The sequence below is a fragment of the Mesocricetus auratus genome, unplaced genomic scaffold (genome assembly GCF_017639785.1).
Source record: "Mesocricetus auratus isolate SY011 unplaced genomic scaffold, BCM_Maur_2.0 Super-Scaffold_100007, whole genome shotgun sequence".
Lineage (NCBI taxonomy): Eukaryota > Metazoa > Chordata > Mammalia > Rodentia > Cricetidae > Mesocricetus > Mesocricetus auratus.
Genome location: NW_024429191.1, coordinates 96939249 through 96952767, shown reverse-complemented (window position 1 = coordinate 96952767; position 13519 = coordinate 96939249). Strand labels below are relative to the sequence as shown.

Sequence of the window (13519 nt, the reverse complement as noted above, 5' to 3'; positions counted from 1 at the left end):
TCTAATGCAAACATGCTTACATGCAGACATATTCAGTCCAGCTGAAAGACTGGAGACATCTAGAGGTCTTAACCAAACACCTACACCCTTAATCTCCAGATTTCTAGTGGTGTATTTTTTTTAGAAAGACACACACACACACACACACACACACACACACACACTCACACACTTACTTCATACTTGGGTTTGTTGTTGTTCTTCCTGAGAACATCTCTTTTTCTCTCACTTACATTTATATACTTTGTCTACATGTGCTCTCATGTGGAATCATTTATCTCCTCCCATCATCTGAGTTTCAGAATTGAACTCAAATTGCCAGGCTTTAACCTTTGCATGATGAGCCATCTCACTTGCCCCATCTAATTAAAATTTTCAGATTTATTTATTTATTTATTTATTTATTTATTTATTTATTTATTTTCGAGACAGGGTTTCTCTGTGGCTTTGGAGGCTGTCCTGGAACTCGCTCTGTAGACCAGGCTGGTCTGGAACTCACAGAGATCCGCCTGCCTCTGCCTCCCGAGTGCTGGGATTAAAGGCGTGCGCCACCAACGCCCGGCCAGATTTATTATCAATTAATTGATGTATGTGTATGGGTGTGCCTAGTGTCTATGGAGGCCAAAAGGTGTCAGATCCCCTGGAACTGGAGATATAGACAATTGTGAGTCTCCATGTGGGTGCCGGGAACTGAACCTGTGTATCCCTAGTCTACTGAGCTATCTTTATTTTTGCTTTATGTGTGCTGGTGTTTTGCCTGCATGTATGTCTGTGTGAGGGTGTCAGATCTTGGAGTTACAGTTGTAAGCTATCATGTGGGTGCTGGGAATTGATCCCAGAACCATTGGAAGAGCAGCCAGTGCTTTTAACCTCTGAGCCATCTCTCCAGTCTTTCTCTTGAGCCATCTTGATGGCTCCTATCTTTTTTTTTTTTTTTTTTTTGTAGTCCAGGTGCTGGGTTACAGGGTTAGTTACTTTACTTGGAATTGGACGTCTTTTGGTGACAGAAGTTCTGAATTTTACTTTGGCCCAGTTTATTGACTTTTTCCCCCTTTGGTGCTTTTTTGGTTCTATTTAAGAAAAGTAGAAATGTCTGTCTACCCTAAGTTCTAAAGATCTATTCTGGTGGCTTTTATCTTTCACCCCACTTGGGATCAGCTTCAGTGAGGCAGGACTCATGTGGCTGTCCAGTTGATCCACACTGTCCCCTGCTGTGTCCTCCTCAGCCCTGCTGTCTGTCTAGGCTGTGGGGACGCTTCTGTTCACTGGTGTGCTGGTCCCCCTGAGCCTTTGTGCTTTCCCTCCGTGTGGCTGGCCGTGGGAGGTATACCAGTCTATCCCTCTTCAAGGTGTCCTTCTCATCAGTGGTCCTTTGCATGCTTGACCAACTCCTAGAATGGCCTTTTGGTTTCTTCCAGAATAATTGCTGGCGTTTTCATTGGTGTTGCATCAAGACTGGAATGAAGAGGTGACATTATCCTTCAACTCACAGTATTTTCCTTCCAGTTTTAAATTATGTGCATATATGTGGGTTTGTGTTTGAGCACAGGTGTTAGCACAGGCCAGAGGCGTTGGTTCCCCGGAACTGGGATTCCGGGCTGTCGACGCGGGTGCTGGGAATGGAACTCAGGCCTCTTGAGAGATCGGTGTGTGCTGAGTCTCCTCCTCCCTAGCTCCTCAGTGTTTTCTGACTCCTGTTGCCCACAGCCGCTTACGCTCATCATCACTGTGACAGGTGCTCCAGAGAGCAGCTCAGAAGGGAGATGTATTTTGTCTCACAGTCTCAGGGTTGGGCTGTGGTCCTTGGCCTCATCTTTAGGTATGAATTAAAGTTGTTACAGTGATGGCTGTGTGCCAGAGGCTGCTCACCTATGGCATCCAAGAAGCAGAGAGAACAAGCGAGAGAGAGGGACACCACCTCCCAGTGTAATGCCACCACCTTCTGTCGGACTTCATCCCCGATAAAGGCAAAGCCTTTGTGAGCCTTTCTCCTTTGGTGGTTAGCTTCACCAATCGGAGACCAAGCATGCAACACATGAACCTTTTGGGGAATACTTCAAATCCAAAGCATAACACTTTCTGTGTATTTGGGGGTTTTAGTTAACTCTTGGAATGCACACTGGAGAGTTTCGGCCCTTTGCCATTGGTTGAAGTGTGGTTTATGGTCTGATGTTTGGCCTTTTCTGTGAAGGCTTAGGCCTACGGTCACAGACTGAGGTCTTCAGATTTGACATTTTTGTACTAATATTTTAAAAATCTTGCCCGTTACAAAAAAGGTAAAATAATTCCTAATTCTAGATTGATTTCTCCTTGTAGCTCTTTCAGTTTCTGCTTTTCAGTCTGAAGCTAGGTTATTAGTTGATGCTGTACCTTGTGAAGTGTCCCCTGTATCTGTGGAAACACTTCCCCTAAGGTGGTATTGTAGGGCTTAGCTCTGCTCTGCTCAGGTTAGCTTTGTCTACTCTTTGGGGAGTGGGTGTGTCCCTGTGATGGTTAAATTGATTGTCACAGGATCTAGAATCACGCAGGAGACAAGCTGGGATGTGGCTAAATTGATTGTCATCTGTGTGCTGGGGTCTGGGGCTCTGACTAGAGAGGAGTGAGTGAGCTGTGCATCAGGACTGTCTCTCTGCTTCCTGATTGCTGGTGCAGTGTGACCCTCTGCCATGTAGGACTGCCACCCCCATCCCAAGCCTTGATGTCACAGCAGTCTTTGTGTCCTACTCCTCACACTCCGGTGTGCAAGAGCAAACATGTAAGGGCGGATGCTATCCTGTCAGCTACTTACAAAGTCAAGGTTGTTGGCTGTTGGTATAGGCAAGAATTTCCATTTGTTTTTTTTGTTTTGTTATTTTTGAAATAGGATTTCTCTGTGTAGTCCTGGCTGTCTGGAACTCACTCTGTAGATCAGGCTGGCCAGGAATTCAGATCTGCCTGACAAGTGCTGGAATTAAAGGCATTTACCACCACGCCCAGCTTTATCTATCCGTCCGTCCGTCCATCCATCCATCCATCCATCCATCCATTTTCGGAGCAGGGTTTCACCATGTAGCCTTGGCTGTCCTGGAACTCACTATGTAGACCAGGCTGCCTCTGCCTCCTGATTGCTGGGATTAAAGGCAGCTCCAATCACACCAGGTCATTATTTATCAATGTGTGTACTGTGTTTGCTTGTGTGTATGAAGGCCAAAGGTTGACTTCTGGCATTTCTCCTTTATCATTCTCTACCCTTTCTGTCACTGGACCTGGACCTTGCTCTTTGGGGAAGGTTGACTAACTCTAACCCTAACCCTAACCCTCCTTGTCTTAGCAGAGTTCAGCAGTCAACTTCTTTTGTGCCCTGCTTGTCCAAGTTGAACTGCCCACTGTCAGCTGTGGAGGCCAGGGCAGTTTCTTGCCCAGTGACTAGCTTTATCACATTGAAAGCCAACTCTGTATGGAGGTTCTTTAATGATCATCGTCTTCTCTGGAGAAGATTGGTGCTGTCAGGAGCAGATGTATCTCACTGTCATGAAAAGTCTTATGTCATTAAAACATTTTAAATGCCATACTCTGTAGATCTCTGAAGTGTTTGAAGACTCCCGATCTAAAATGTATCTGTTTAACCTTGAAAACATACCTAATATGACTATTTGATTGTTATAGATGACTAACTGCTAACCTTCATTTCTTAATTATACTAAATAGTTTATAATAGTAGCTTTCAAGGACTAGAACTTTACATTTTAAAATGAACTGCATAGGTACAATACCTTAAACAAGAGTAGAAACAATGTATATAGTATAACAAGAATAACTTTAAATTTGTATCAATATACAAAAATCCATACCAGTGTAAAATATTTGAAACTGGTAGTTGCTTTTTGGTAGATTCAATAATCTACCCTTTTAGCCTGTCATTCCTATACCCCCATTTCTTTCTTTTCATCCCTCATTCCCATTTTCTTCCCTTTATATCCTCACACAGTGTGAACAAATATCCCGCAACAATGGCAAGTTACAACTCCTTTCTAACCCACTACAGAGGAGTCAGTGACACTCAGGGCATGATGGTTAGTGTTGTCAACTCAACAGCACCTGTAGTCAGTCACCTGTGAGACAAGCCTCCAGGCAGGCAGGCAGGCACTCACACACATGCATGCACCACACACACACATGTGCAAACATGCAGGCACGCATGTGTGTGCAAGTGATGGGTTATTTAGATTAGGTCAGTCTCTGTGCGTGTCAGGTGGGAATAAGCATTCCAGTAGTGGGCCAGGACCATCCCTGGTTTTGGGAGCTGGACTGTGTAGAAGGGAGAACCTGGGCTGAGCAAGAGCATTGATCTCAGTCGGCTCCCTGCCCCAGGGTGCAGTCGACCAGCTGCCTCAAGCTCTCGCCAGGCCTGTCTTGTTATGGTGGACTGACTGTACTTGGGAGCTGTGAGTCACGCTGTTGTCAGGGTGTTGTATCACAACAACAGACAGGAAGCTAAGGCAGATAGATGGTCAGCCCAAGGGCATTAGCTGCTGTTTCCAGTGTTAGGTCGTCTCTGGTTAGGTTAGATTCATCAAGATACAACCTCATTGTAAATCTAGGAGTGGCTGCCCTCAGTTGTGATTGATGTTCCATTTTTAGTCTTTAGTTTTCTGTCGTTTAGTCCTGTCTGCTGGCATGTTTGGTATTTTCCAGTCACTGTGGTTTAGGAACTACAGAGGTTCTGAGTGATGTGACCCTTGGTGTGTCCTATAACAGCATGGGTGGGGGCTCTAGCTGTCTGGAGTAAACATGCATTCAGTGTGTCCTCCCTCCTAGGACCTTGGCTAGATGTCGTTAGCCCTCACATAGCTGACTCTCACTTAGCCATCATCTTGGCAGCCGCTCTGCTCCCTGCATGCTCTGCCCTCTGCCAGCTTGTGCCTCCGAAGAATGGTGTACCCCAGGGCAGCACACTTCTGTGGGGCTCTGTTCCCTTCTTTAAGCTGTGGTTGCTGGAGCCCATGTTCCCAGTTCTCAGTGCCCAACCTGGTGAGTCATTCTGGAGTCTAGACTGTGGACTGTGTTGTCTGGTTCTACTGACTGAGTGTCCTGGGCTCTGTCCTGTCCCTGAGTACTTACCCTGTTCTCTGGAGTTGTTTGCCCATGTCCTCCCTGGCTGACCTCAGGGTTTTCCTCTAACTCTGTAGTTAAATGGGAAAACCAGTGTGACACCAGCTTTTTTGCCATAACTTGATGTAGCAATTTGGCAGTGAGGTTAAGGAGATGAACCCATTACCTGTCAGACTGCAGATGGTTTTCCTAGTTTGTCAAGTCCTAGTTTTTAACCCCATTATGTGTTTTGGGGAGGATAGGGTGGGAGGGAATCCTAGTTAGAAAGATCTTGGGGCTAGAGAGTTGGCCCAGCAGTTAAGAGGATTTGTGGCTCTTGCAGAGGACCCAGCACCTGCATGGTGGCTCACAACATCTGTGAGCTTCTGACCTCAGATGACACGAGGCATGCACATGGTGCACATACGTGCAGGCAAAGCCCTCATACATAAAATTTAGAAATCTAAAAATTAAAGAAAGGGGCAGGGGAGTTACTTCTCAGCTGGGTGTGGTGGCGCAGACCTTTAATCCTGGCAGTTGGGACACAGAGGCAGGCGGATCTCTTTGAGTTCGAGGCCAGTCTGATCTACAGAGCGAGTTCCAGAACAGCCAAAGCTACACAGAGAAACCCTGTGTGTGTGTGTGTGTGTGTGTGTGTGTGTGTGTGTGTGTGTGTGTGTGTGTGTGTGTGTCCGTCCCTGCCAAAGTATATTTCTTTTTCAGAGGACCTGAGTGTAACGAAAGGTTCTTTGACCTGATGGGAATCCTGTTGCCCTAGAGCCCCAAATAAACACACGAACGCTATATTAGTTATAAAACTGTTGGCCAGTGGCTTGGGCTTCTTATTGGCTAGCTCTGTCTTAATTATTAACCCCTTTCTATTGATCTGTGTATTTCCACATGGTCTTGGCTTGAAGGGTCTGGACCTGCTACTCCTTTGGCAGGCCACATGGCTACTGTGCGGGCAGTCCCTTTCTGCCTACCTTTCCCAGAATTCTCCTTGTCCTAGTCCCTCCTATCTTCCTGCTTTATTGGCCACAGTGTTTTAGTCATTAACCAATAAGAGAAACATATATACAGAAGGACAACCTCCATCATCTCCTCTTTTCTGTCTAAATAAAAAGAAAGGTCTTGGGGCTGGAGAGATGGCTCAGAGATTAAGAGCACCGGCTGTTCTTTCAGAGGTCCTGAGTTCAATTCCTAGCAACCACATGGTGGCTCCCAGCCATTTATAATGAGATCTTGTGCCCTTCTATGGCATGTAGGCAGAACACTATGTAAATAATAAATAAGTCTTTAAAAAAAGAAAGGTCTTACCTTAAACAGTTATCAAGTAAGAACTATAGTTACAGCCAGGTGGTGGTGTCTCATGCCGTTAGTCCCAGCACTCGGGGAGGGAGAGGCAGGTGGATGTCTGTGAGTTCGAGACCAGCCTGGTCTACAAGAGCTAGTTCCGGGACCAAAGCCACAGAGAAACCCTGTCTCGAAAAACCAAAAAAGAAAGAAAAAAAGAACTATCATTACAATATTTAGTCCATTAACATTTGGCAAAACTTAAAGAAAATATCCTATCATTATCTTTTATCTTAACTAAGGGAATCTGTAACTATAACTATCTGTCTTCAACTCCATCAAAGACCACAGAAGGATAATATATAAACTCTAGAATGGACAGAGACATCTCGATGCCTGGACAGTCACCCGAAGTTCCTCTGTAACATTGGGGCATCTCAGCAAAGCAGGAAATTTGAAACTGTCCCACCTGTATTGGCAGTTTGTCAGTCATTTTTCTCTGTGTCCTGTAGAAGGTGTGGCAGACTCTTTTTATTTATTTATTTTTATTTTTTATTTTTTGTGGGAGACTCTTCCATGAAGCCGGAACTCTGCAGGACGGTCCCATGTTGTTTCAGCAGTCATTTTCCTGTGGGTCCTGTATGCCCAGTTTCTACAGCATATAGTCAAACAGTTCAGGCAAGAGCAGCTTCTTGCTCAAATGGCTATTTCTACCATGTCTAAGAAAACTCCATAATGAGTTTCTTTGATCCCCAGCTTCCTCTCTGAAGTAATTGGTTTTGCCAGGAGCAGTTGTGTCTCTTTGCCATGAAAAATCATAAACCATTTTAAATGCCATGTTCTGTAGGTCTTTGAAAGGTTTGAAGAATGCCTATCCAATTGAAATATATCTCTATTTATCTAGAAGAAAACCTAACTAACATAACTATAAGTTTGGACTATTATAGGTGACTATATATAATCTGTATTTAATTATATATTACATTTTTAAATGAGCTATTTAAACACAATACCTAAACAAGAGGAGAAATATACGTATAACAAATTGATCTTAAATTTGTATCAGTAAATGAAAATCCATTCCAATACAAAGTATTCATTTCTATATCATATTCCCCCTTCTCCTTTAAAAAGAGATTGGTTGTGATCATTAAGCATTTATAACCAACCCAATTTAAATGAAAACAAACATTTATAAACAATATTTGGGAATTTGGGCATACTGCTCTCAAAACTGCTTCCTGCTGTTTGGGGATGCTGTCAAAACCATGGGGATCATGAGAAAACACAGGAACCTGGCCAGCTCCTGGCTGTAGTGGTCTGCAAGGCTGCATCCTTGCAGCTGTTTTTTGGATGTTGGATCACTGGGCCACTGTTTCAGGGGTCTTGCTTCATCAAACCATACTAGTCTGGAAGGAATCTACAGCTTTTCATTTTCTGTAGAAACACTAAAAAAAAATCTCCTTTCCAGAGTAACCTGTCCTTCTACTTAAATTTAGAAGTCAAAGCATTTTCAAAATATGTAGGTTGGATTAATCCAGCAGCATTTATAATCAAATGTCTTTTAGCAGCTGTTGCTCCCCCCCCCAGCAATCAAACAATTCAAAGACAACACAATAGCATACAGTATCCAGACTTTCTGTGTTTTTTCCATCTTTACATGGCTTTTTTAGTACTCATCTTTTACTTTTGTCTTTCCATTTTTTGAGACGGTTTCTCTGTGTGCTTTTGCCTGTCCTGGAATTCATTCTGTACACCAGGCTGGCCTTGAGTCACAGAGATCTGCCTACCATTTTGAAGGTGTAGTGTAATGACTTCACTAGACCCAAAATAAGTGGTAAATGGGTGTTTATTGGGGAACACTTACACGGAAAAGTATCAAGAACCACGGGAGCGCTTCTCTGCCCTTCCTAATGGATTGGCTGACCCAAGAGAAAGACTGTGCAAAGGAAGCCATGTCTTAAGTTTTCTTCCATCCCCTTCTGGCTGCCTGAAGCCACACCCAAATGGGTGTAGCCACCGTTAACAGGTTCACTCACCTAAGTCTCGTTACCTGATTCCCAGCAACACCCACATGGTGGCTCACAGAAAGATATTTGTGTTATATAATATATTCTTGATGTATGGGTTTAGTTGGGACTTTTTTTTAAGGTTTATTTTTTTGCGTGCATTGTTTTGCCTGCATGCACGTCTGTGTGAGGGTGCCAGATATGGGTGTGGCTGGGTCTGAGACTCTCTGGGAGGTGGGCCCTGTCCTGGGGACTCTAGCTGCTCCTACGGAAAGGACAGGTTGAGCATTTGGCAGGTGCAAGGTTTGCTCTCTGCTCAGGGAGCTCATGAGGAGCCAGAAAGGGAGTCCATTCCTGCTGGGCAGCTGGTGTGAAGGTGGCTGGAGGTAGAATAATTAGAGTGTGTGACAATGGCCTGGTGGACAACAACAAAATACCCTGCCTTCACCTGGAGGTGATTTTCATCTCCAGTCCTGAATGAGGCTGAGTGGCCTCTAGTGGACAACAACAAAATACCCTGTCTTCACCCGGAGTTGATTTTCATCTCTAGTCCTGAAAGAGGCTGGGTGGCTTCATCCTCTTCTGCTGTGAAACCAGCAGGGGGTGCCGGAGCCCCAGGGAAGCCACAAGAGGGGTGGATTCCTCCTATGAGAAAGGCCCACAGGGGAGCAGCGTGTGGAGTGTGGACTGCCTGCCACCCTTCCAGGAAGCAGCTGGTCCTGGGCCAGTGTGAGCGGGCACACCTGCAGGAGTAGCAGTGAGCATCAGCAGGTCAGCCTATGTCCTGGAGGCTGCCTGAGGCTGGGGGCCTGCAAACCCACACTGCTGGCCCTGGTGAGGTGCTTGACAGGCACCGTAGCTGGAGCCTGGCCTTGGGTGTATGTTCTGTCTCTGAATTTTTTTATCCAGTACAGAAAGGTGCGTTCTCTGCCTGTCCAGTCCTGGAGCTGCAGCCCTGAGTGGCTGGGGGAGGGGCTGTAGGATGTTTGTGGATGGTACCTTGTTCAGAGCCCTGTATTTCCCAAGCCTGAGCTGAGCTGTAGGGGGTGGATTTGTGCCTCTTCTCCTGGCTGGCTCTGGACTACATTAAGATGGATCGATGCCAGAATTGTCGTCAGCAGGGTGCTGTGAAATCAGATGTCTGGCACACCGGATCCTGCTTATCGACCAAGATCCCCGCTTCAAAAGCGGCTCTTCCGCTGCAGGAAGCTGCAGCACAGTGCTGAGAGCTGAGGCCGTGCTGGTCTTCTCCTGGGCCTGAAGCTACTCTGGGATGGATACCCCTCCCCGACTTTCTAGCCTTCCTTGGGGCTGACTGTTAGAAGACAGGGCTGGAACTCCTTGCTCAGAAACCCAAAGGAGCTTTTACCACTGTGTTGCACATGGTCGGTAATCAGGGACACTGACCCTCAATCTCGTGCAGCTCCAGGAGTATCCAGGACCTCTGGCCCCCCACACTACGCCAGGAAGTTAGTTCATGCTTGGTTGCATTCACTAACAGAAGCCTCGTGTGTGCAGTCAGCAGCACCGAGTGCTGTCTTGGGTATGTTCTGCTCTGGCTGTGGCTCTGGCAAGTGTCCCTGAGAGTTCAGTAGGAGTTTGCCGACAGGTGCACTCACTGCTGAGGCCGTCACCACAGGGGAGGAGGCAGTCTTCTGCCTTAGCCTTGCTTGTTCCTCCGACTCCTCAAGCTGAGTAGCTGTAGAGCTCTCCCCTGGATCTTGCTGCGTCTTCAGAGGACAGGGTGTGCGCATGACCGTGGGCCAGGCAGAGCTGGCCAGCAGTCGCACAGACAGAGGCCAATGCTCACAGAGCCAACAGCTTGCTGCTTCATCTGTCAGGACGAGTACAAGCTCAGCAAGGAGAGGCTGCAGACCGTCAGCTGTGTGTGCGTCTGTGGTGCCCAGCAGACGTCCTTACGGCGGCACGCAGAGCCTGCTTCCCCGGTCTCAAGAAACAGTGTGATTGTGCATCCTGCTGGCCTGTGCTCTTGGGTACAGGAGTCAGCATCTGTTATCAGAAAGGAAATTGGGGGTACCTTAAGGTAGGAGGCCCCTCAAGCACCAGGTGAGCTGAGTCTGTTGTCTGGGTCCAGTAGATGTGGTTGCAATACACTACACAGTTACCCTTCACTGCACAGTCCCTGTGTAAGTTGTGGAACTCGCTGCTGCTTACTGCCCTTCTCAGTGTGTCCGTCTGGTCTGAGCTGGCTTTCCCAGTTGCTCAGGAAGTGGAGGGCAAGTGGGGGTTGGGGGCCTCTTGTTGGCTCCACTCTGTCTTGAGAACTTTGTAATGTGAACTCATTTTTCAAGGCAGATCATAACTGGGATCCCCCTCCCCCCCAGCCTCTCCTCCCCTGCAGTCTTTCAAAACAGAGTTTCTCTGTGTAGCTTGGAGGCTGTCCTGGAGCTCTCTCTGTAGACCAGGCTGGCCTTAAACCCACAGAGATCCTCCTGCCTCCGCTTCCCACACCTGGCCATTAATGGGAGTGTTCCAGGGAGCTTGTCTGCCAGCATCAGCAGAGCTAACGTTTCTTTTCTTCTGGGTGTTTTTTTCTTTTTTTTCCTGAAGGTCGAAATAAATCATTCAGAGTCCTGGATGAAATGCTGCCCTTCCTTGTAGTCTCCATGGGATTGGTGAATGATAGTCCCCCTTGAAAATAACTTGCATAGCCGGGCGGTGGTGGTGCACACTTTTAATCTCTGTGAGTTCGAGGCCAGGCTGGACTGACAGCCTCTAAAACAATACAGAGAAACCTTGTCTCGTAAAACAAAAACAAAAAAACAAAACAAAACAAAAAAAAAGCTCAAGTCCAAAGTCTCTTCTGAAAAGAAACTCAAATCAAATTCTTGGCCATGAGCTTCTATAATATATAAGAATTTTTGAAAATTGCATCCTTGGCCGGGCATTGGTGGCTCACACCTTTAATCCCAGCACTCGAGAGGCAGAGGCCGGAGGATCTCTGTGAGTTCAAGGCCAGCATGGTCTATAGAGTTCCAGGGCAGCCTCCAAAGCCACAGAGAAACCCTGTCTCGTAAAACCAAAAAAAAAAAAAAAACTTGAATAAAATGACCAACAAACATCTTTATCTTTGGTCCAGAGCATTTAGGAGAGCCTGCCTCCCTGGGTTCATAGAGGAGGGCACACCAGGGCCTGTCAGAGTCCCCTGGGCTCTGTTCTCATCAGGGAACCAATTCCACGATGGCAGCGCAACCCTTTGTCTTCCAGCCCACGCGCTGCTCTCTCCCAGGCCTTCTCCACTGGTGGGTGAGAAGTGCATTTTGGGGGAAGTGTTTTCTCTCGGGGCTTCTGCCGTCAGCCAGAGAAACGCAGAATGCATTGAGCTGGGTTAGAGAGTGGCCCTGGAAGACCAGCTCTGCTACCCTGCAAGACTTAGTGCCTGTCCACACTGAGAAGGGCTTTCTGGGTTTGCAGACCATGATGTGAAGCTTCTCTAGGTCCCTTAGTGGTTGATTTAAACCTCCATGTGGATCCTCTGGCCTTCGAGTCCAGAGCCTGGTTTCTGTTCCCTATCATGGCTAGGGGACAGGAGCCTTGAGAAGAGGATTAGGACAAGACAGGACATGGGGGCACAGCAGGGGTCATCAGGGCCCTAATGAATTTCCAATTTCACACCGTGACAGCCTCAGCGCTAAGCCATCCTAGGTCTCACCACTACCTCCTTGGGGAGCAGATGCCCCTGGGGGCTGTGGCCATGCCTGCTTTTACCACCCCATAAGCATTGCTCCCTGACTCTTTTCTTCCTCATGAGGACTGATAACACTGAATTTCAGGAAGGAAGCGGGGCCTCCACAGAGCTTAAGGAAAGAGTTTAGGGTGTGCTGGGGGCGAGGGGCCCTGAGCCCAAATTCTGTGGGACATAAGGGACATGGGTATGATAGCATCCCTACACATACTTTGGAACACTCGCTAACCACAGTTCCTGCCAGAAGGGTCAGGGCTTCCTAAAGAGTCCCCACACATTCACGAGGCACACCAGACTCCCTGCCAAGGTGTCTGGCCACAGATGGGCTTTTCCTGAAACTTGAGAGTGGTGGCTCTTTGTCCCTATGGAGCTCTATCTTCTGTGATCATGCTCTTTGGTGCTGATGGTTTTTTGTTTGGTTGTCTTTTCCGAAACAGGGTTTCTCTGTGTATCCTTGGCTGCCCTGGAACTCACCCTGTAGATCAGGATGGCCTAGAACTCACAGAGATCCACCTGCCTCTGCCTCCCAAGTGCTGGGATTAAAGGTGTGCACCACCACCGCCCAGCTTGTTTGGTGCTGATTTTTGAAGAGTAGGCCAGGCTGGAGAGGTGGCTCGATGGTTAAAAATACTTGCTGCAGCTTGGCGGTGGTGGTGCATGCCTTTAATCCCAGCACTCGGGAGGCAGAGGCAGGCGGATCTCTGTGAGCTCGAGGCCGGGCTGGACCGACAGCCTCCAAAACAATACAGAGAAACCCTGTCTCATAAAAAACCAAAAAAAAAAAAAAAATACTTGCTGCTTTTAGAGAGGACCCAGATTACATTCCCTGGTGGCTCATAATTGCTTATAACTTCAGTCCAGAGCTAACTGGTGCCGCCTTTGGTCTCCTGCAGGTATACCAGACATGCATGTGCTGCACACACACACACACACACACACACACACACACACACACACAACTAGATATGCATGTGCTGTGCACACACACACATGGGTAGACACTCTCACATACATGTACACTCATACATATATGCACACATCTTTATGAGTCAGAAGCCATTCAGAAACGCGTTTTGAGTTTTGGCTCTTATAGACATCAAGGTAGGGAACCAGAAAAGAGCCTTTGGCCAGGCAAGAGGCAGCATAGATATCACCTCTCACAGAACTGTGCAACCAGGAGCTACTGCCTTTCGGGAAGCTTGAGGAGGCCAGGCCAAATCAGAAACAGCAGCACCTGTACTGGGATCATCCCAGACACACAGTGGAGAGGTGACTCAGGCGGTGTCTGGGTGACATATGATGAGGGCTTGTAGTACCGCAGAATTTACCAATGATAGGGTCCTTCAGGAAGAAAAGGCCCCAGGAAAGTCAGCAGCATGTCACATGCACCTAGCATTGCTGTGGGTAACATGATGGCAGGATGCGCAGTCAGTGTGACCCA

The 13519-nt window shown here is 47.2% G+C and overlaps 1 protein-coding gene across 9 annotated transcripts in view; it reads left to right on the top strand.

Moving 5' to 3' along the window:
* The window catches only part of Slc38a10 (solute carrier family 38 member 10), a 52648-nt gene that overhangs the window by 26265 nt on the left and 12864 nt on the right, over window positions 1-13519 (top strand). Inside the window, exon 11 of one of the 9 annotated variants that reach the window (XM_021227017.2) lies at window positions 3314-3548. The exons of the other annotated variants lie outside the window; for them this stretch is intronic. Within the exon in view, the coding sequence (XP_021082676.1) occupies window positions 3314-3409 (96 nt within the window). The 3' untranslated portion in view covers window positions 3410-3548. Of the gene's footprint in view, window positions 1-3313; window positions 3549-13519 lie in introns of those variants that run through there. 9 annotated transcript variants of the gene reach the window in all.